This window comes from Dendropsophus ebraccatus, chromosome 5 (genome assembly GCF_027789765.1).
Source record: "Dendropsophus ebraccatus isolate aDenEbr1 chromosome 5, aDenEbr1.pat, whole genome shotgun sequence".
Taxonomy (NCBI): domain Eukaryota; kingdom Metazoa; phylum Chordata; class Amphibia; order Anura; family Hylidae; genus Dendropsophus; species Dendropsophus ebraccatus.
In genome coordinates, this window is record NC_091458.1 from 21330145 (window position 1) to 21354969 (window position 24825).

Genomic DNA, 24825 nt, shown 5'->3' on the forward strand with positions numbered 1-24825 from the left:
ATCTTTCAGTCGTTCGTAAAAAACTTTAAAAAAAGTAGGTGTGTCGTATGGTCATGAACGTTTTAAACGACCATGTAACGACCGCAAAATAATGGTTACACTACATATATCGTTCACGTTATGTGTTATCGTTCGCTAAAAGGATTGTTTATTGATCGTTAACGAGCGGTCGTTGGAGCGAGATTATGAACGATAATCGGGCCTTTAGGTTCCATGGGGGTCCTAGAGGTCAGAGCCCCCCCTCCCCCATAGCTGGCCCCACCTGTAAACCACACACAAATCTTTTTGCTATGAAGTCGGCCTCATAGTCTGAAGAATACGCTGGATAGACACGGGGTGAACAGTTTATTCAATAAGTCAATACGTGACTTGCTTTTAGCTAAAGCTGCGGGGATGCGGGTAGGTGGTCACCGGGGGGTCATACCATCTGTCATGGTGGAAAATAGCAGTGACCGCTGTACGACCTTGGGTTATGTGAAGGGCGCCCATCATACACATAAGAAGGATTGGTAACATACAGCGAGGCGACACGTGGAATCCTTCCAAAATGTCTCAAGGAATCAACGTGATGTGCAGATGTCACCCACATCATGTGACCCTGAACATACAGCAGAGCCCCCTCAGTCATCTGATTATGGACGATCCAGCGGTGACTATTAACCAGTTCACCACCGAGACAGTTTCCTCCCCGATCAGGACCAGACAAAGGTCGGCTTTTTATTATTACACGCAGAGTTGGAGACCTTGTAATACATTGTACTCAGGTTATTTAAATTAATTCAGTAGAATTTTTCAGTCTTTTATGTGTGAAACATCCGGCTTAAAGGGGAACTCTGGTGAAATAAAAATTGGGTTCAAATCAGAAAGTTATATAGATTTGTAAAATATTTAAAAATCTCCAGTCTTCCAGTACTTATCAGCTGCTGTATGTCCTGCAGGAAGTGGTGTATTCTTTCCAGTCTGATAAAGTACTCTCTGCTGCCACCTCTGTCCATGTCAGGAACTGTCCAGAGCAGAAGCAAATCCCCATAGAAAACCTGCTCTGGACAGTTCCTGACATGGACAGAGGTGGCAGCAGAGAGTACTTTATCAGACTGGAGAGAATACACCACTTTCTGCAGGACATGCAGCTGCTGATAAGTACTGGAAGACTTTTTAAATAGAAGGAAACTACAAATCTATATAACTTTCTGACAGTAACTGATTTGAAAGAAAAGATTATCGCGGGATAACCCCTTCAAATATAACGCACACAATGCTGTGTGTGAACATTGCCTAAAACTTCACTAAAAACAAGAGGGAATTCAAACCCCCCCCCCCAAAGAAAAAGTAAAAGAGTAGTAAATTGTTCAAGAAGGGTTAATTAATTAGGAGAAACCCTTTAAATTCAGACTATTGGCGAAGCTACAGGGCGCTTCCTGAGTGTGAGGTAATTGTGGACAGCCACAGAGGACCACAAGGTGTGAAGAAACGGAGCGGGATCAAAGTCACGTGGTCCAATGACGTCACTGCCGAGGAACGCCTTTGAGAGAAAAAAAACCACGTGGGAATCCTGGTGATCATCAGCGGTGGGCGGGGCCACGTTCCCGCTACTTCTTACCAGGGCAGGTTAGTGGGATGAGTGGGCGTGGTTGTTGTGGGCACACACGTGGATGTGGGCGCGGCCTGGAGTCGGCGGTTGCGCAGTGTCGGCTAATAAGGATCGGAGGATGTGGCGGAGCTTCCGGAGGAGGAAAGATGAAGACAGAGAGCGGAGACTTACAGCGGGGGGAGGACATAGGTAGGGAGACCCGAGACCGGCACCGGGCGGCTCTATGGAAGGCTGGGGCGGTGGGAGAGACATGATAAGCTGGTATACTACACTGCCCCATGTATAACTGTCACTGCCCCTACATCACTGCTCCCTACTGTCAGCTGTCACTGCTCCTACATCACTTCTCCCTACTGTCAGCTGTCACTGCTCCTACATCACTGCTCCCTACTGTCAGCTGTCCCTGCTCCTACATCACTGCTCCCTACTGTCAGCTGTCACTGCTCCTACATCACTTCTCCCTACTGTCAGCTGTCACTGCTCCTACATCACTGCTCCCTACTGTCAGCTGTCCCTGCTCCCTACTGTCAGCTGTCACTGCTCCTACATGACTGCTCCCTACTGTCAGCTGTCACTGCTCCCTGCACCACTGCTCCCTACTGTCAGCTGTCACTGCTCCCTGCACCACTGCTCCCTACTGTCAGCTGTCACTGCTCCTACATGACTGCTCCCTACTGTCAGCTGTCACTGCTCCCTGCACCACTGCTCCCTACTGTCAGCTGTCACTGCTCCATGCACCACTGCTCCCTACTGTCAGCTGTCACTGCTCCCTACTGTCAGCTGTCACTGCTCCCTGCACCACTGCTCCCTACTGTCAGCTGTCACTGCTCCATGCACCACTGCTCCCTACTGTCAGCTGTCACTGCTCCATGCACCACTGCTCCCTACTGTCAGCTGTCACTGCTCCCTACTGTCAGCTGTCACTGCTCCCTGCACCACTGCTCCCTACTGTCAGCTGTCACTGCTCCCTACTGTCAGCTGTCACTGCTCCCTACTGTCAGCTGTCACTGCTCCCTACTGTCAGCTGTCACTGCTCCCTACATCACTGCTCCCTACTGTCAGGGGGCAATGTTCTAGAATACACTGACGTTGAGACACGTGATGGTGTCTCTGCGGTGTTTTGGTTGATCTCCCTGAGGTCAACCAGCGTCCTTTTGCATGCACTTACTAGTCATTGCTCCCACTAGCCAGAAACCTACTCCACACTGATGAGGGGCAAAAACCCTGAAACAGCTGTCTGTGGATGGATACCTTGCTGAGGTGGTTTCCTTGACTGGAAAATGCCTTTGGCTTGGTTGTTCCTTCCCGGAGGGAAGGTCTGGCTAGTTCACTGACGTCGAGACATGTGATGGTGTCTCTGCAGTGTTCTTTTGCATATTCGTTTTCCCAGGGGGCAATGTTCTAGAATACACTGACGTTGAGACACGTGATGGTGTCTCTGCGGTGTTTTGGTTGATCTCCCTGAGGTCAACCAGCGTCCTTTTGCATGCACTTACTAGTCATTGCTCCCACTAGCCAGAAACCTACTCCACACTGATGAGGGGCAAAACCCCCGAAACAGCTGCCTGTGGATGGATACCTTGCTGAGGTGGTTTCCTTGACTGGAGAACACTTTGGCTTGGTTGTTCCTTCCCGGAGGGAAGGTCTGGCTAGTTCACTGACGTCGAGACATGTGATGGTGTCTCTGCAGTGTTCTTTTGCATGCTCCCTACTGTCAGCTGTCACTGCTCCCTACTGTCAGCTGTCCCTACATCACTGCTCCCTACTGTCAGCTGTCACTGCTCCCTACTGTCAGCTGTCACTGCTCCCTGCACCACTGCTCCCTACTGTCAGCTGTCACTGCTCCCTGCACCACTGCTCCCTACTGTCAGCTGTCACTGCTCCCTGCACCACTGCTCTCTACTGTCAGCTGTCACTGCTCCCTACTGTCAGCTGTCACTGCACCTACACCACTGCTCCCTACTGTCAGCTGTCACTGCCTCTACAACACTGCTCCCTACTGTCAGCTGTCACTGCTCCCTACTGTCAGCTGTCACTGCTCCCTGCACCACTGCTCCCTACTGTCAGCTGTCACTGCTCCCTGCACCACTGCTCCCTACTGTCAGCTGTCACTGCTCCCTACTGTCAGCTGTCACTGCTCCCTACTGTCAGCTGTCACTGCTCCCTGCACCACTGCTCCCTACTGTCAGCTGTCACTGCCCCATCATCACTGCTCCCTACTGTCAGCTGTCACTGCTCCCTACTGTCAGCTGTCACTGCCCCTACATCACTGCTGCCTACTGTCAGCTGTCACTGCTCCCTACTGTCAGCTGTCACTGCTCCCTGCACCACTGCTCTCTACTGTCAGCTGTCACTGCTCCCTACTGTCAGCTGTCACTGCTCCCTACTGTCAGCTGTCCCTACATCACTGCTCCCTACTGTAAGCTGTCACTGCTCCCTGCACCACTGCTCCCTACTGTCAGCTGTCACTGCTCCCTACTGTCAGCTGTCACTGCTCCCTACTGTCAGCTGTCCCTACATCACTGCTCCCTACTGTAAGCTGTCACTGCTCCCTGCACCACTGCTCTCTACTGTCAGCTTTCACTGCTCCCTGCACCACTGCTCTCTACTGTCAGCTGTCACTGCCCCTACATCACTGCTCTCTGTCAGCTGTCACTGCTCCCTGCACCACTGCTCTCTACTGTCAGCTGTCACTGCCCCTACATCACTGCTCTCTGTCAGCTGTCACTGCTCCCTGCACCACTGCTCTCTACTGTCAGCTGTCACTTCTCCCTACATCACTGCTCCCTACTGTCAGCTGTCACTGCTCCCTACATCCTTGCTCCCTACTGTCAGCTGTCCCTGCTCCCTACATCCTTGCTCCCTACTGTCAGCTGTCCCTGTTTCCTACACCAATGCTCTCTACTGTCAGCTGTCACTGCATCACTGCTCCCTACTGTCAGCTGTCACTGCTCCCTACTGTCAGCTGTCACTGCTCCCTGCACCACTGCTCTCTACTGTCAGCTGTCACTGCTCCCTGCACCACTGCTCTCTACTGTCAGCTGTCACTGCCCCTACATCACTGCTGCCTACTGTCAGCTGTCACTGCTCCCTACTGTCAGCTGTCACTGCTCCCTGCACCACTGCTCTCTACTGTCAGCTGTCACTGCTCCCTGCACCACTGCTCTCTACTGTCAGCTGTCACTGCTCCCTGCACCACTGCTCTCTACTGTCAGCTGTCACTGCTCCCTGCACCACTGCTTTCTACTGTCAGCTGTCACTGCTCCCTGCATCACTGCTCTCTACTGTCAGCTGTCACTGCTCCCTGCACCACTGCTCTCTACTTTCAGCTGTCACTGCCCCTACATCACTGCTCTCTACTGTCAGCTGTCACTGCTCCCTACATCCTTGCTCCCTACTGTCAGCTGTCACTGCTCCCTGCACCACTGCTCCCTACTGTCAGCTGTCCCTGCTCCCTACTGTCAGCTTTCCCTGTTCCCTACACCAATGCTCTGTACTGTCAGCTGTCACTGCTCCCTACACAACTGCTCCCTACTGTCAGCTGTCACTCCCCCTACATCACTGCTCCCTACTGTCAGCTGTCACTCCCCCTACATCACTGCTCCCTACTGTCAGCTATCACTGCTCTCTGCACCACTGCTCTCTACTGTCAGCTGTCACTGCTCCATGAATAACTGTCACCGCTCCCTACTGTCAGCTGCCCCTGCTCCCTACTGTCAGCTGCCCCTGCTCCCTACTGTCAGCTGCCCCTGCTCCCTACTGTCAGCTGTCCCTGCTCCCTACACCACTTCTCCCTACTGTCAGCTGTCACTGCTCCCATAGTCAGTAATGTCTTTGCTCCTGGCTGCCCCATCCGCTGTCACTGCTCAGTAAAATTTCTGTTCTCCAAGATCCCTACTGTTCTGTCATTTCCCTTTAACCTTCAGTCACTGATCTCTCCTGTGTTCTGAAAAACTGTTACTATGCTGTGTCCCAGGTGACTGCTCCCCGAACGTCTACCTCCTGTACCATCCCTTACCAGGGACCTCTGATACTGATCCCTACTATACCATCCCTTACTCCAACCTCTGATACTGGTCCCTACTATACCATTCCTTACTCCAACCTCTGTCACTGATCCCTACTATACGGTCCCTTACCACTAACCTCTGTTACTGATCCCTACTAAACCATTCCTTACTCCATCCTCTGTCACTGATCCCTACTATACGGTCTCTTACCCCTAACCTCTGTTACTGATCCCTACTATACTGTCCCTTACCCCTAACCTCTGTCACTGATTCCTACTAACCCATCCCTTACTCCTAACCTCTGTTACTGATCCCTACTATCCCATCCCTTACCACCTCCCCATCTTATCCCTGCTCCCTACTGTCCTGTCTGCTTCCCATCACTTCTCCATGCTGTTTTAGTGACTGCTCCTCATTGCCTTTTATCATTGATCTGTCACTGATCCCTATTGTCATCATCACTGGTCCTGCCTATGTCTAGGAGGATCCTGGGAGGTGGGACTGAGCACGTGCGACCATTAACACATCTGAAGAACAGAAAATTCTTTTACTACTATAATAGCATCATTATTACTATTATCACTATTGTGACCATCATGGCGTCCTAGTTGGCAATCCGTGAAATATTATTTTTTTGTGTAAGCGTTCTTTTGGTGTGTTTCGGAACAGCAGAACACTTCCCGCCTTCATTCCTCTACAGTTTTCTCTAGAAGCCTTTTCGGTGCAATAACTTTGTCGGGGTCAGCGGGTTTCAGCGTGGCAGATGTAATCAGTCACAACATCAGGATCCCTATCTATCATGTCCTCGGTTATTACCCGGACCTGTCATCTGTACGCTGGGAGATTAGAGTCACTGATCGGCTCACGGCGGATGACTGCGATGTTGCACCCTTAGTGTTGTTTTTAGCTTTTTATATGTTTTTTTTTTTTTTGTATTTATAGAGGAGCGATCACCTCACCTCGTGTCTGTTAGTCAATTCTTGTGTTACCTGTGAGGTATCATTCCTGGAACTTCTTTTCTAATACTTGGCATTATGCCGGTCCTCTAGTTTAGTCAGAATGTTAGGCATACCTCCCAACTTTTGCAAAGAGCAAAGAGGGACATGTGCGCCGCGGTCCCCATAGCCACGCCCCCATAGCGACCCTCCATAGCCACGCCCCCATAGCAACCCTCCATAGCCACTCCCCTACAGTCACCACATGCTGCTGACTGAATAGTGCCCTATATAGTATCCAATCCCCCATTATAGTGCCCCACATAGTATCCAATGCCCCCATATATGCCCCACATAGTATCCAATGCCCCCATATATGCCCCACATAGTATCCAATCCCGCACATAGTGCCCCACATAGTGTCCAATCCCCCACATAGTGCCCCACATAGTGTCCAATCCCCCACATAGTGCCCCACATAGTGTCCAATCCCCCACATAGTGCCCCACATAGTGTCCAATCCCCCACATAGTGCCCCACATAGTGTCCAATCCCCCACATAGAATCCAATCCCCCATATAGTGCCCCACATAGTATCCAATGCCCCCATATAGTGCCCCACATAGTAGCCAATGCCCCCATATAGAGCCCCACATAGTAGCCAATGCCCCCATATAGTGCCCCACATAGTAGCTAATGCCCCCATATAGTGCCCCACATATTATCCAATCCCCCCATATAGTGCCCCACATAGTAGCCAATGCCCCCATATAGTGCCCCACATATTATCCAATCCCCCCATATAGTGCCCCACATAGTATCCAATCCCCCATATAGTGCCCCACATATTATCCAATCCCCCATAGAGCCCCACATAGTAGCCAATCCCCCCATATAGTGCCCCACATAGTAGCCAATCCCCCCATATAGTGCCCCACATAGTAGCCAATCCCCCATATATGCCCACATAGTAGCCAATCCCCCCATATAGTGCCCCACATAGTAGCCAATCCCCCCATATAGTGCCCCACATAGTAGCCAATCCCCCCATATAGTGCCCCACATAGTAGCCAATCCCCCCATATAGTGCCCCACATAGTAGCCAATCCCCCATATAGTGCCCCACATAGTAGCCAATCCCCATATAGTGCCCCACATAGTAGCCAATCCCTCCATATAGTGCCCCACATAGTAGCCAATCCCCCCATATAGTGCCCCACATAGTAGCCAATCCCCCATATAGTGCCCCACAGTAGCCAATCCCCCATATAGTGCCCCACATAGTAGCCAATCCCCATATAGTGCCCCACATAGTAGCCAATCCCCCATATAGTGCCCCACATAGTAGCCAATCCCCCATATAGTGCCCCACATAGTAGCCAATCCCCATATAGTGCCCCACATAGTAGCCAATCCCTCCATATAGTGCCCCACAGTAGCCAATCCCCCATATAGTGCCCCACATAGTAGCCAATCCCCATATAGTGCCCCACATAGTAGCCAATCCCTCCATATAGTGCCCCACATAGTAGCCAATCCCCCACATAGTAGCCAATGCCCCATATATGCCCACATAGTAGCCAATCCCCCATATATGCCCCACATAGTAGCCAATACCCCCCATTAGTGTGGCCCCAGCGGAAAAAACAATAAACCAGTAACTCACCTGTCCGCCGGTCCCAGCAGCTCCTCTCCCGGCAGAGCGCGCACTCCCGTCATCCTCCGGGGCGGGCAGCGGGCGGTATACAGACACTGACTGTACCGGAAGTGACCTGCAGCCTCTATATGAATTACTTCCGGTACTGTCAGTGACTCTGTACCCCGCTGCCCGCCCCGGAGGATGACGGGAGTGCGCGCTCTGCCGGGAGAGGAGCTGCTGGGACCGGAGGACAGGTGAGTTACTGGTTTATTGTTTTTTCCGCTGGGGCCACATATATTGCGGGACACGGGGGGCCGTTCCGGGACCGCGGGACAGAACCCCGAAAACGGGACTGTCCCGCGAAATCCGGGACGGTTGGGAGGTATGTGTTAGGACACACCCTATTGACAAGGAGAAAGGTAACGCCCACTTGTCATTCCTTCCTTTTTCTGTACTTACTATCGGTGTTTCAGTACACACTGGGGGAGATTTATCAAACATGGTGTAAAGTGAAACTGGCCCAATTGCCCCTAGCAACCAATCAGATTCCACCTTTCATTCCTCACAGACTCTTTGGAAAATGAAAGATGGAATCTGATTGGTTGCTAGGGGCAACTGAGCCAGTTTCACTTTACACCATGTTTGATAAATCTCCCCTGACTTTAATCAAGTTTTTGTCTGGTTTCGGTCCTCACTTCCTCCCTCTGCTCCCCGTTGCACACAATGGAGCGTGCGGCCGCAAGAAAACTGACATGTGAGTTTGTTGCGGCGCTGCTAGCGATCCCGGCCGGAGTGTATACTGTGAGGGAGCTTTATCAAACATAGTGTAAAGTGAAACTGGCTCAGTTGCCCCTAGCAACCAATCAGATTCCACCTTTTATTCATCACAGACTCTTTGGGAAATGAAAGGTGGAATCTGATTGGTTGCTAGGGGCAACTGAGCCAGTCTCACTTTACACCATGTTTGAAATCACCTACTATGTGTATACACTCCGGCCGGCATTCCATAGGTGGCAGTACTATGTAAGTTTCATATTAATACGAAACTTACGTAGTGTGAACATAGCCTTATACTGCAGAGTCTCAGTGTAGTCTTATGAGATGCTGCTTACAAACTGGGAGAGCAGGATCAGTCTGCATCTTATAGGATATGTTGGACAACGAAGAAGATACAGACCGTGTGACTGTGCAAGTTTTACGTGAACAGTGGTGCCGTCCGGATTGTTTCCTTTTACTTGAAAGGGGGGAAAACCGGTGACCAGGATACGGCCCTATATGGCTTACGGCGTACACCGCAGTCTACCACTTCCCTTCGGTGACTATGTTTGTGGCGGTTTCATCCACACTTATTGGAGTTTAGTTTTGCAAGCAGCGAATATTTTTCTTTTGAACTCCTCAGTCTGGAAACTTTCCTAACCTGAAGAAAACCCCTCAGTCTTATCTCCAAAGGAAGGAAATTAAAGTTTGCCTGAAGACGCCTTAATGAAATTCCTTACTTTTTATTTTCTCCGTAATTTATTTTTTTTACTTCTAATTCAGCATTTCAGTGTTTTTAATGAGAAAGTAGGAATCGCTGCTTTCCGCTTGATGTAATAAGAAGACGCCGTGTTCGGGGCCGGTAATAAGCGTGCAGATGTTTATAGCCTGTGCGGGAGGGACAGTTCAGAGGGGGGCCGCGCAGCGGCCCTGCTCTAAACTGCCGCAATCCCAGGTGCTATGTGCAGCCTGGGATCATGGCTTTTCGCGGCGCAGTCTGATTGCCGCTCCCGCTAATCAAACATTTAAATGCAGCTGTCAAAACTGACAGCTGCATTTAAATTTATTATTTCCCCCTATCCATGGTGTCTAGTGGGGGGATCTCCCCCCCGCAATGCGATCACAGAGGGATCTCTTCTGCTTACCGTGCCGGGGCTCAGCAATCTGTAGATCTGGTCTGCTGACCAAAGCAATATAGCAATGATCTGATCGATCATTGCTGTATTAAGTATACTGCAGTGATCTCTATGGGAGATCACTGCAGTAATGCTGAAAGTCCCCCAGGGACTTAAAGAGGACCTGTCACCCACCCCCCCCCCCCCCCCCGACCCCCAGCTAGATCCCCTTATACTGACCTCATCTGGCCGAGTCCCGCTCCCGGAGCCGGTCCCGGGACAGAGATATCCTGGTCAGAAGCCGGCACGCGCGCTGTGGAGATGGGTCCGGCGCCCATAGAGAATGAATGGAGCCGTGCACGCGCTGCAGAGATGAGTCCGGCTCTATTAATTCTCTATGGACGCCGGACCCATCTCCACAGCGCGCGCCGGCTTCTGACCAGGATATCTCCATCCCGGGACCGGCTCCGGGAGCGGGACTTGGCCAGATGAGGTCTGTATAAGGGGATCTACCTGGGGGTCGGGAGCCTGTCACCTCGGCACGGGGGTTGGTGACAGGTCTGCTTTAATGTATACAGTAATAAAAAAAGGTTTTTTATTAATAAAAAATCCCCTCCCCTATTAAAAGTTTGAATCACCCCCCTTTTCCCATTTTATAAATAAATATATAAACAAACATATTTGGTATTGCCAGAACTGATCAAAATAATCAGATTCTTGATCTCGCACGGTAAACAGCGTAAGCGCAAAAACTCGCCAAAATGCAAAACTGCACATTTCTTGTCACATCAAATCCAGAAAAATTGTAATAAAAAGCGATCAAAAAGTTCCATATACGCAAGTAAGTTACCAATAGAAAGTACAGATCGTGGCGCAAAAAACAAACAAACACCTTACACAGCCCTATAGACCAAAGGAAAAAAGCTGGAAATAGAGCATTTTAGATTTTTTTTTTTTTAAAGGTTTTAATTTTTAAAAGCAGTCAGATAAAAGATGTGATATAAATTACATATCATTGTAATCGTACCGACTTGAGGAACATATATAACATGTTAGTTTTACTATCAGACGATTGGCGTACAAAATAAAAACAATTTCCTTTCTTTTTTTTTTTCAATTTCAATTTCACTGCACAAATAATTTTTTTCTCACTTCACAGCATACTTTTTAAAAAAATTAAGTCTGCCATTTCAAAGTACAATTAGTGGCGCAAAAAATAAGGGCTCATGTGGGTCTGTAGGTAAAAAAATGCAAGTGCTATGGCCTTTTAAGCACAAGGAGGAAAAAATGAAAACGCAAAAACCAAAATTGGCCTGGTCATGAAGGGGTTAAGGTTCGGTTCAGAGGACCTAAACTTTGCATCAAAGTTTGGCGAACCTGCCGAACATAACTTTTTAAAAATAAATGTTATGCTAATACATGAGAAAAAAAATATTAAAAGCTACACAAATTAACAATATTTGCAGTTTTTTGGTCGCGTTTTTCCCATAATAAATCATATGATTGTTTGATCATGTGATTTAAAGTATGCAAGACTGAAAAAATCCAAAAAAACAACAAAATGAAGAAAAATGCCACTGGCGATAAAGTTTTATATTTCCTTATTGATTTCTAGCGGACGCCTGGCTGCATTCTTTCAAAAAAATGCAGAAACTCCACAGCTATTTTTCCTCATGGTAATGTACCCTAGGGCTATGTTTTTCTATGTATTTTCAGTTTAACATAAAATTGCAGTTTTTCATATGAAAACAGCTGAAAGTTTTGTTTGACCATTTTTTTACATGCCACCAATCCCATCCCCCCCCCCCGGGAGTCATGATGTCATCACAACTCCGGGGAAAACGCTCTGCACAGGCACAGGGAGAGGTAAGTTAGTGCTCAATTTATTCCCTGCCGACTGCAGGATTTTATAATCCGCTAGACGTCTCCTTTAATGAATGAAGTTTTTAGCACCCCCTGATTGGCAGGGCGATGTGCTGAATCCATCGGTGCGCTTCATTAGCGAATCCGTTCCTGAGAAATATCAGTTTTTGTAAATAAGCTAAATAGTAAGTCTATTGCACTAGAGGTGGGGTCAGTGCCCCCGGTGCAGTGATTTCCCTCCCATTAATGAGGCACCATTTTTGTTATTCATCCGGCCAAGACTTCTTTATTGTTACTTCTTAGGAACCAGATGCAAAACAGGAGTCCATGGAGCCTCGGTTGCGAGTCTCAAAACACGGGATAGCCAGATATCTCTAGCCTGTTGCCAACGGGGCTCCTCCATGATGGGGAGAGCACCACACCACCCTGATAGATAGCCCCTTACGTCCCACTCGGTTGTGAGTATTGGAACATAAATAGGGAAATACCAGGGTGGCCCCTTTTTGTCATCATCTAAATCAAGGTGCGAGTACTGCGATCATGACAAGGGCTTGCCAAGGCAGACATCCATCCACAGACAGCTGTTTCGGGGTATTTGCCCCTCGTCAGTGTGGAGCAGGATTCTGGCTGGTTGGGGCAATGACAAGTCAACCAACAAAACCCAGTAATCACTGAACTCAAGGAGTTCCAATACTCGCAACCCAGTGGGACTTAAGGGGCTATCTTTCCCCATCAACATGACGGCACCATGGAGAGAGGGACCCCGCCCCCAGGGACAGGAAACCTAGAGTATAAAAAATTTAGGCCCTCCTCTCATCCTCAGTGGTTTCCTGTCCCTGACGGGAGACCTGGAGTACAGAGGCTCTGCAGAGTCTCCAAAGAACAGATGCCGGGACCTCTCTCCTGCTGGGCCGCCCTAGTTGGGGTGTGCTGAGGAGGTCCAGAGGGGATGCAGGGGCCTCCCAGAGAAGACCGACTCACCGTTCCTCCCGGACGCGGTGTCGTCTTGAGACCGGGAACCGGACAGACCAGGGCAGCTCAAAGACGCTGCGGCGAATGAGCTACTTCCGGTTCGGAAGCTGGGATTCCCTATGGGCGCGAGGTAGTGACGTCGCGCGGGAGTCCCGGCCAGGACGCGCCGGAAGTGACGTAGCACGCCGGTCAGAGTACTTCCGGGGCTGGCGGCTGCAGATCTTTCAGGCTGAGTGAGTCGGCCGGCGCTCGGAGCAAAGTAGCAGCAGTAGCAGCGGTAATGAGCTCCAGCAGTGAACGGAGGAAGGAGTCATCCGGCGCGGCATCATCCAGGGTATCGGCCATGCTTCTCCCCCGGTTGGGGGTGGTGAGATGACTTCTATTTGATTGTTCCTCTGTATCACATATTTATGGGCTTTCATTATGATTAATTGCAGGATGAAAGTGCCAAGCGCTCAAGGTCCTCTAGACATAGAGAGTGCAGGATTTGTAAAGATAAACTAAAGTCTGATTACAACAAGCCCACATGTGAAGAGTGTATTTCCAGAATGGTTAGGGCTGAAGTCCCTTCTATGGAGGCTATTATCTCATCTGTAAAAGATATTAAGAGTGAGATCCAGAACTCCTTAAAGGATATTAGACCTGCACCAACGCCTTCTCTCCCGCTTCCAATAGCTATGTGTCAACCTCCTCCTGATGAAGAGGTGCCAGGTCCCTCCAGAGCTCCACTTGAAGTTTTTGGTGAAGCTGAAGATGAGGGAGTAATAACAAAAGAGGGTTCGGGAGCAGAGGGCTCGGACTTCTCCGACACAGATATTGGGGGGAAACCTCTCTTTTCTATTGAGGATATCAGTGCTCTAGTAAAGGAAGTTAGAGCTACTATGGAATTGGAAGATGTTAGAGAACCTAAATCCGTACAGGATATAATGTTTGGAGGACTAGACACTAAAAAACAAAGAGTTTTTCCGGTACATAGAACAATTTCATCACTTATTACAAGAGAGTGGAAAAAGCCAGAAAAAAGGGGGTTCATTCCTAGAGCGGTTAAAAGAAAATACCCGTTCGACGAATCAGAGAATCCTTCCTGGGATAAACCGCCTAGCATCGATGTTTCTATAGCCAAAATGTCCAGAAAGGGAGCTTTACCCTTTGAAGACCTAGGAACCTTAAAGGATCCTTTAGACAAAAGAGCAGACGCTTTTTTAAAGAAATCCTGGGTAGCTTCCACAGCCTCATTTAAACCTAACATTGCAAGCACATGTGTAGCTAGGTCTATGATGGTATGGCTCAGTAAACTAGAACAGGATATACAGGCAGGAGAATCGGGGGAAAAGCATTTACCCATGTTAAAGAAATCTGCGGCTTACCTTTCAGATGCTTCAACTGACGCCTTGCGGTTCTCGGCACGTTCAGCAGCTTTATCAAATTCGGCCAGAAGAGCCCTATGGTTAAAAAATTGGTCGGGAGAACCAGCATCGAAAGCTAAGTTGTGTGGTATACCATGTGAAGGCAATTATTTGTTTGGTTCTTTTCTAGATGACCTACTAGACAAAGCGTCAGATAGAAAAAAGGGGTTTCCCTATTCCTCGCAAAGGAGTCACTACCAGTCCTTTCGGAACAAGGGAAAAGGTGGATTCCAGAGGAAAGGGCCAGAAACCTCTGGAAAAGGGAAAGGAAAAGCCAGAGGGTATATGTTCTCTCAAAAGACAGACAATTCCAAGAAGCCCTCTGCCCAATGACGCCGAGCCACGAGTGGGGGGCAGGTTGGCTCAGTTTGCTCAGGAATGGGAAAAAATCTGCGGCAGTTCCTGGGTGTTACAGTCCATTCGAGAAGGAGTAAATATAGATTTCCATTCATTGCCTCCCACTCGTTTTATAATAACAAAGAGTCACTCGGGAGAAAAGGGCCAACATCTATTGGAGACAGAGGTCAGGACTCTCATGGAGAAGGGAGTTCTGATACCAGTTCCAAACGGGGAAGAAGCACAAGGGTTTTATTCAACCCTGTTCCTAATACAAAAACCGGACAAATCCTACCGAGTAATCATAAACTTAAAACCATTGAATCAGTTCATAAAATACCAACGATTCAAAATGGAGACAATAAAAAGCACAATAAATCTTCTTTATCCAAATTGTTTTATGGCGTCTGTGGACCTAAGAGATGCCTACCTGCACGTGCCAATTCATCAGACATTTCAAAAATACCTCAGAATAGCAATCTGGATAGACAAGGTGCTTCTACACTTACAATTTCGAGCCCTACCATTCGGGATATCAATTGCCCCGAGGGTTTTCACAAAAATTATTGCGGAAATGGCAGCTCATATAAGAGAAGAGGAAGGGTTGTTCATTCTGTATCTGGACGACTTTCTGCTTGTAGCGGAAAGCAGGAGCAAACTGCAGATAATGATAAAAAGAGTCCTAGCCATTCTACAGAACCTGGGCTGGATCATAAACGAAGAAAAATCCTCTCTAGTCCCTGCAACGAGGAAGAAGTTTCTGGGAATAATACTGGATTCAGTAATGCAGAAATCTTTTTTGCCAAAGGAGAAAATTCAGAAGTTGCAGCATGCAGTAAAAACTATAATTCAAAATCCAAAAACGTCCATAAGGAACGGTATGTCCTTGTTGGGTCTGTTTACGGCCACCATTCCCGCAGTACCCTGGGCTCAATACCATTCCCGACGTCTGCAGGCAGAGTTATTAGCAGTATGGGACGGCTCACCCACAGACCTTGACAGAAAGATCACCCTGTCACAAGGAACTCTAGACAGTTTTTCATGGTGGCTTACGGAAAAGAATTTATCAGCGGGTCTGAGCTGGGTTAATAAATCCCTTAAAGTCATTACCACAGATGCGAGTCCCTGGGGATGGGGAGCACATCTGGATCACCGCAATTTCCAGGGCCCCTGGTTGGAACAGCATACCTTTGGGTCTTCAAATCAAAAAGAATTAGCTGCAGTTCACCAAGCTTTGCTGACAGCAAAGAGATTCATTTATAAAACAGATGTAAAAATTATGTCAGACAATTCTACTACGGTTTCTGTGATCAATAGACAGGGTACAACTAGAAGTCAAGGTTTGCTTAACCTGTCTTATGATATCTTTTTATTTGCAGAAAACAACTTGTTAAGTCTTTCCGCAGTGCACTTGAAGGGGAGCATGAATACGAGAGCGGACTTCCTGAGTCGTCACCAGTTACATCAAGGGGAATGGCAGCTAAACCCTACAATATTCCGAATGATAACAGACCTATGGGGGGTACCAGTCGTGGACTTATTCGCAAACCGTCAGAACAGGCAAGTCAAGCTTTTTCTTTCATTGTCCCCAGCAGACCGGCCCCTAAAAGTAGATGCATTAGCTCACCACTGGTCATGGAGCCTTATGTATGCCTTCCCTCCACTAGCACTCCCCGAGTGTTGAAGAAAATAAGACAAGACAGAGCCAAGTTAATTCTAATAGCGCCATTCTGGCCACGGAGAGCATGGTTCTCGTCTCTTCAGAGTCTGTCAGTAGCGGACCCATGGGTGCTGCCGGAGCAGGAAGATCTTCTTTTTCAGGGACCCATCTTGCATCCCAGTGTGAAGCAACTGCACCTGACAGCATGGCTTTTGAAAGGATGATCCTTAGAACTCATGGCCTTTCTGATGCAGTAATTACCACTCTACAGAAAAGTAGAAAGGCGATAACATATAAGATCTACTTTAGGATCTGGCGAACTTTTTTCTCCTTTGTGGGTTCCAATATTATAGACTTACATAAACCAAATATTGCCCAGGTGCTGGATTTTCTACAAAAGGGTCTAGAGAAAGGACTAAAACCAGCCACGTTAAAGGTTCATGCTTCAGCACTGGGGGCATTGTATAATCAGCAGGTGGCATGTGATCCATGGGTCATGAGATTCTTTAAAGCGGCAGCCAGGTTCTCCACCACAGTTAGCTGTGCCGTCCCACCATGGGATCTGAATTTAGTACTAAAAAGCCTGACAGATGCTCCGTTTGAGCCACTCACGGAAATTTCACTAAAGAATTTAACATTAAAAACAGCGCTTTTGGTTGCAGTCACCTCGGCCAGGAGAGTAGGAGAATTGGCAAATATGTCCTGTTGTGAACCTTATACAAAAATCTTATCGGACAGAATAATCTTTAGCCCCGATCCAGCCTTTCTTCCAAAGGTAGTGACTGATTTTCATAAATTTCAGGACATTGTTTTGCCATCTTTTTGTGAGAACCCATCTAACGATAAAGAAAAAGAATTCCATTGCCTAGATGTCAGAAGAGTGGTTTTGCAATACTTGGAATCTACCAGGCAATTTAGAAAGTCCAGATCACTGTTCATACAGTTCTCTGGAGTCAATAAGGGATGTAAGGCAAGCAGTGGCTCCATTTCCAGATGGATAAGACAAGCAATATGCGCTTGTTATTCGGTGGCAGGGGTTCCTCCACCACTTAGGCTTAGAGCTCATTCCACCAGGGCAATAGCGACTTCCTGGGCGGAGAGGAGGGACGCTTCTATTGCTCAGATCTGTAGGGCGGCGGTTTGGTCTTCACCCCACACTTTCTTCAGGCACTATAGATTAGATTTATCTGATTTATCGGGTGTTGCCTTTGGTAGGAAAGTCTTACAGGCCATTGTCCCCCCCTAGTGGTTTCTTCTCTGGTACTCTCTCCATGGTGCCGTCATGTTGATGGGGAAAACAGAAATTACTCACCGATAATGATGTTTCCTCGAAACATGACGGCACCACCACATTCCCACCCTTTTTTGGTGCTATCTCACTTTTTTCACGAGGGTGTGCAAAAAAAAAAAAAAAAAAAAAAGGACATATATATTTTGCATGATTATTAGTTGGTGAAGGTATGGTATTATTATCCTTGTACTAACCAGGGCTCTCTTCGGTCTCTGTAAATCACTGAGGATGAGAGGAGGGCCTAAATTTTTTATACTCTAGGTTTCCTGTCCCTGGGGGCGGGGTCCCTCTCTCCATGGTGCCGTCATGTTTCGAGGAAACATCATTATCGGTGAGTAATTTCTGTTATCAGGGTGATGTGGTGCTCTTCCCATCATAGAGGACACCATGGCAACAGACTAGAGATATCTGGCTATCCCGTGTTTTAGACTCGCAACCGAGGCTCCACGGACTCCTGTTTTGTATATTTAATTTTTGGGGGCATCAGTGGAGACTCTTGAGTACTTCATTGGAATTTTTTCACTGATCTCCTTGAGTTCAGTGATTACTGTGTTTTGTTAGGAACAAGATGGTTGATTCGCTAATGAAGGGCATCATTGGATTGATCGGGTATTGCAAAAAACAAGCTTAATTTATTAAATCTAACGATAGATTTGCTTTTTTGAACTGTTATGTCTGGTGGAGTAGTGTGTATTGTGGTGCAGTTGGTTTATATAAATGGAGCAGTATGTAATGGTGCTGTGTGATATTGGGTTATACAGGTGGAGCAGTATGTACTTGATGCAATGGGATGTTGGGTTATACAGCTGGAGTAGTATGTTATTCTGCACTGTGGTGTTGGTTTTTCACTGGAAGAGAAGTACCTATTTCTGCACTGCAGTGTTGGTTTACTACAGGTGGAGCAGTATGAACTGATGCAATGTGATGTTGGGTTATTCTGCACTGCAGTGTTGGTTTACTACAGGTGGAGCAGTATGAACTGATGCAATGTGATGTTGGGTTATTCTGCACTGTAATGTTGGTTTACTACTGGTGGAGCAGTATGAACTGATGCAATGTGATGTCAGGTTATTCTGCACTGCAGTGTTGGTTTACTACAGGTGGAGCAGTATGAACTGATGCAATGTGATGTCAGGTTATTCTGCACTGCAGTGTTGGTTTACTACAGGTGGAGCAGTATGAACTGATGCAATGTGATGTCGGGTTATTCTGCACTGCAGTGTTGGTTTACTACAGGTGGAGCAGTATGAACTGATGCCGTGTGATGTCGGGTTATTCTGCACTGCAGTGTTGGGTTACTACAGGTGGAGCAGTATGAACTGATGCCGTGTGATGTCGGGTTATTCTGCACTGCAGTGTTGGTTTACTACAGGTGGAGCAGTATGAACTGATGCAATGTGATGTTGGGTTATTCTGCACTGCAGTGTTGGTTTACTACAGGTGGAGCAGTATGAACTGATGCAATGTGATGTTGGGTTATTCTGCACTGCAGTGTTGGTTTACTACAGGTGGAGCAGTATGAACTGATGCAATGTGATGTTGGGTTATTCTGCACTGCAGTGTTGGTTTACTACAGGTGGAGCAGTATGAACTGATGCAATGTGATGTTGGGTTATTCTGCACTGCAGTGTTGGTTTACTACAGGTGGAGCAGTATGAACTGATGCAATGTGATGTTGAGTTATTCTGCACTGCAGTGTTGGTTTACTACAGGTGGAGCAGTTTCTATTGTTGCACTCTGCTGCCGATTTGGCACTGCTCTGAGATATTATGTGCATTTCTTGGCAGTATCTGATGCTGCATAGTAGCATGTGTTTGTGGGTGAGGCCAGAAAACAAAAATTTTGAAGAGCCCTGCTGTACACAGAAAAGCCTTTGGGTGCATTGGGTGTTTTTTTTTTTTTTTCAAAGGCAAAAATTGTGGAGATGTGTGTGTTTTTTTTTTTTTTTTTTTTTTTTTTTTTTTTTTTTACCCACCCATGTCAAAGTGCTGTAATAGACTTTCTTCTTTTGGCTTTTTGGGCCTTCTCTGGGTGTGCATTCCTTACGTAACGTCTCTGTATACACTCCTAAGTGCTCACGTCCATATTAAATAGCCCCCTGTGGATTCGCGGCCCCCCGCTCCGCTCTGTGTGTTCTGGATTAATATACTTTTAATTACTCGTATTTCCTCGTCTATGGCAGACTTGGCTCTCTGATGTACTTTGATTTGGGAATTGTTATCAGTGCTAATGAGCAATTATCTATAGACTTCTCCTCGTGTCTGAGCCTTGGGGGATCACCTAATGTAAACCCGCTAGAGATAATGGGGGTTCTTAAAGAGGCAGGCCCCTTTTAAATATTAATATCGGTGTGATGCCCTAATAGAGCTTTATCGGTAGGTGGGTAGAATTGAATCAACCAAACAGCCCCCTACAATGTGCAATGAGGGTGAAAAAGAGCAAATGTCCATCCAGTTCTGTCTTTCAGCCCGGAGTGTTCATCCAGAAGAAGGCAAAAATGTCATCATGACTCCAGATCTAGGAATCGGAATAAATCCCTGTGACCCTTCGGCAAAAGCAGAATAGTGAGTGCAGCTCTGGAGTATAATACAGTATGTAACTCAGGATCAGTAATGTAATGTATGTACACAGTGACCCCACCAGCAGAATAGTGAGTGCAGCTCTGGAGTATAATACAGGATGTAACTCAGGATCAGTAATGTAATGTATGTACACAGCGACCCCACCAGCAGAATAGTGACTGCAGCTCTGGAGTATAATACAGGATGTAACTCAGGATCCGTACAGGATATGTAATGTATGTACACAGTGATCCCACCAGCAGAATAGTGAGTGCAGCTCTGAAGTATATTACAGGATGTAACTCAGGATCCGTACAGGATATGTAATGTATGTACACAGCAACCCCACCAGCAGAATAGTGAGTGCAGCTCTGGAGTATATTACAGGATCTAACTCTGGATCAGTACAGGATCAGTAATGTAATGTATGTACACAGTGACCCCACCAGCAGTATAGTGAGTGCAGCTCTGGAGTATATTACAGGATGTGAAAAAAAAAACTAATAAAAAAACCTAAAATAGTATAGAGTATAGTTATGTTAGTTATTGTTAGTTAAAGGGGTAGTGTGGTGTTTCACTAAATTTTTCACTAAATAACACACATTACAAAGTTATACAACATCGATATGTGTGTTATTTAAGTGAATGCCCCCTTCCCTGTGTTTCCACCCCCTGATGCTTAACCCGGAAGTGTATACTTACTGAATCACTGTCGACCCTGGCCGCTATCCAGGGGCGTAACTAGAAATGGCTGGGCCCCATAGCAAACTTCTGATTGGGGCCCCCCTTCCTTCCCGACTGGCCACTAAGCTGTTAAGTGTAGTCGTAACTGCAAGCACTTGTCAGGGACATTTGCAGAACCCCAGAGGCTCGCTTGTCCACCTGGTGCTCCAAATGATGACAGCTCAAGGGGCTCAGCGTATTGTAAGAGCTGGCTATGGGGCCCCCTGATGTGGTGGGCCCCATAGCAGCCGCTATGGCTGCTACAGTGGTAGTTACGCCCCTGCCGCTATCTTGGGACGATCACGTCATCTTCAGTAGGCCGACCGGACCGCTCCAGCCCTGCCTCATGCCGGTCCCCCTCCAGCGCATCATCAGCTGCTCAGCCACCATTGGCTGAGCATAACAGGAGACATCTGGGGCTTCTGTTATGCTCAGCCAATCACGTGTTTGTCCCAAGATGGTGGTCGGGTCGACAGTGATTCCGCGAGTATACTGTATCACACTTGCGGGTTAAGCATTGGAGGGTGGAAACATGGGGAAGGGGGCCATTCACTTAAATGACACACATTACAGTGTTGTATAACTTGTATACACCGCACTACCCCTTTAAGTTGTTATGACTTTTGCGAGTGTTATTATTTCTGTTTATTATTGTGGCGTTTTTTGGGAAAAATTTAGTTTGGACATGTGGGGGATAATACAGTAGTGTGTTGGGTGAATATGAGGCTTGACCAGCCAATACCTTTATAGACTTGTATATATTGTACAGTTATGTTATTTATGTTGGTTAGTTTTGGTAAAGTTTTTATATTTTTAAATAAAGGATCTACAGGATGTAACTCAGGATCAGTAATGTAATGCATGTACAGTCATGGCCAAAAGTTTTGAAAATTACACAAATATAATATTTTCACATGGTCTGCTGCCCTCTGGTTTTTATGTGTGTTTGTCAGATGTTTTTATCACATACAGAAATATAATTACGATCATATTATGAGTAACACAAGCTTATACTGACAGAATGAGTTAATGCAGCAAGTCAATATTTGCAGTGTTGACCCTTCTTCTTCAGGACCTCTGCAATCCTCCCTGGCTGCTCTCAATCACCTTCTGGACCAAATCCTGACTGATAGCCGTCCATTCTTGCACAATCAATGCTTGCATTTTGTCAGAATTTGTTGGTTTTTGTTTGTCCACCCGTCTCTTGATGATTGACCACAAGTTCTCAATGGGATTAAGATCTGGGGAGTTTCCAGGCCATGGACCCAAAATCTCTGTTTTGTTCCCTGAGCCATTTAGTTATCACCTTTGCTTTATGGCAAGGTGCCATAAAGGCGCCAAACTGCTCTTGGACGGTTGGGAGAAGTTGCTCTTGGAGGTCATTCTGGTACCATTCTTTATTCATGGCTGTGTTTTTAGGCAAGACTGTGAAAGAGCCGATTCCCTTGGCTGAGAAGCAACCCCAACTGCAATGATGTTGAAATGTGTTTTAGGGATAAACTTCACTTTCTAGGCAAATATTGACTTTGCAAGTAATTGCTGTTAAGCTGATCACTCTTTATAACATTCTGGAGTATATGCAAATTGCCATTTTAAAAACTGTAGCAGTAGACTTTGTAAAAATTAATATTTGTATCATTCTCAAAACTTTTGGCCATGACTGTACACAGTGACTCCATCAGCAGAATGGTGAGCACAGCTCTGAGGTATAATTCGGGATCAGTAAAAGATAACTCTGCTTTTTGTAGATTAACTCTAAGTAAAACTTTAAAATGGTGCCCAAAGGTGGACATACCCTTTAATTTAATGCAATCTGTTCGGAGAGCTAGAGAATGAAATGCAGAGTGAATCTTCCAGGATTTAGGTGACAGCCGAACGTCTCTGCTCGAAACACTTTAGGCTGACAGGATATTGATTTTGAGAACTGAATGACAACTGAACCCAGAGAGAAGCGGTAAATGGAACGCCGAGATGTGAGACGTTGAAATTGGCCCCAGCCATTGTAATCTGCTGATGCTGGGAGTTGGTGAAGTATACTCCTGGGCTCAATCATTAGAAGTCATTTCCCGCACAAGCAGGATGGTTGGGAACATTATGAATTATAGGATATGGAAGGTATTATACAACCATGTACAGTATCGGTGCGATGGCTTTAGGCAGGTTTGCCGCTTCTCCGTGCGTTGCCACACTTAGGCATAATATTGATGATCCTTATACCACTGATCAAGGGACGGCTGCCTGGTGACTGTGTGTGGTGGAGAAGAGGAGACACCGGGGCCTAGGGCTGGGAGGTTAATCAAATTAATCTGACTAATTCGCCTGATACTACTACCCCCACTACTGATACTACTACCCCCAATACTGATACTACTACTACTACTCTCAATACTGCTCCCACTACAATGGCTACTACTACCCCCTGTCCAGATATTACGACTCCCATTACTATTGTTACTACTACCCCCACTCCTGGTACTACTTCCATTACTATAGCAACTACTACTTATTCCAGAAACTACTACTCCCACTGCTATTGTTACTACTACTTTCACTATTTCTACTACTCCCACTACTATGGCTACTACTACTCTTACTCCTGATACTAGTACTCCCACTACTATGGCTATTACTACTACTCCCACTACTATGGCTATTACTACTACTCCCACTACTATGGCTATTACTACTCCCACTCCTGATACTACTACTCCCACTACTATGGCTATTACTACTCTCACTCCTGATAGTACTACTCCCACTACTATGGCTATTACTACTCCCACTCCTGATAGTACTACTCCCACTACTATGGCTATTACTACTCCCACTCCTGATACTACTACTCCCACTACTATGGCTATTACTACTACTCCCACTCCTGATACTACTACTCCCACTACTATGGCTATTACTACTACTCCCACTCCTGATACTACTACTCCCACTACTATGGCTATTACTACTCCCACTCCTGATAATACTACTCCCACTACTATGGCTATTACTACTACTCCCACTCCTGATAATACTACTCCCACTACTATGGCTATTACTACTACTCCCACTCCTGATACTACTACTCCCACTACTATGGCTATTACTACTCCCACTCCTGATACTACTACTCCCACTACTATGGCTATTACTACTCCCACTCCTGATACTACTACTCCCACTACTATGGCTATTACTACTCTCACTCCTGATAATACTACTCCCACTACTATGGCTATTACTACTACTCCCACTCCTGATACTACTACTCCCACTACTATGGCTATTACTACTACTCCCACTCCTGATACTACTACTCCCACTACTATGGCTATTACTACTCCCACTCCTGATACTACTACTGCCCACTACTATGGCTATTACTACTACTCCCACTCCTGATACTACTACTCCCACTACTATGGCTATTACTACTCCCACTCCTGATACTACTACTCCCACTACTATGGCTATTACTACTCCCACTCCTGATACTACTACTCCCACTACTATGGCTATTACTACTCTCACTCCTGATAATACTATTCCCACTACTATGGCTATTACTACTCCCACTCCTGATACTACTACTCCCTTTATCTACTACTCTACCCCTCATCTTCTATACCTCTACTATGACTTCACCCCTCATCTGCTATGCCTCTACTACTACAATCATCGTAATTAGCAAAAAAAAAAAAAAAAGAGATTTAAATCGAGAATCAAGAACATTTTTTTTTATTTTTTATTTTAATCAAGATTTCATGTTTTGGCCATATCGCACAGCCCTACCAGGGCCCATATTAGACATGAGCACAACTCAGGCAAGCTTCAGTCAACCCGCTCTGCATTTGATAACTGGTGGCTGAAGAAGTCGGATGCAGCCCTAGGGGATCTGGGAAAACATGGATACATCCATAGGCCATAGGCTGTATCCAGGTTTTCCCGGACTCTCTAGAGTTGCATCCAACTT

The 24825-nt window shown here is 46.8% G+C and overlaps 1 protein-coding gene across 1 annotated transcript in view; it reads left to right on the forward strand.

Moving 5' to 3' along the window:
- Nucleotides 1-1617: 1617 nt before the first annotated feature.
- SLC36A4 (solute carrier family 36 member 4) overlaps nucleotides 1618-24825 on the forward strand; it is a 72311-nt gene continuing 49103 nt past the window's right edge. The window contains exon 1 of the mRNA XM_069972899.1: nucleotides 1618-1780. Coding sequence (XP_069829000.1) covers nucleotides 1618-1780 — 163 coding nt within the window. The remainder of the gene's footprint in view (nucleotides 1781-24825) is intronic.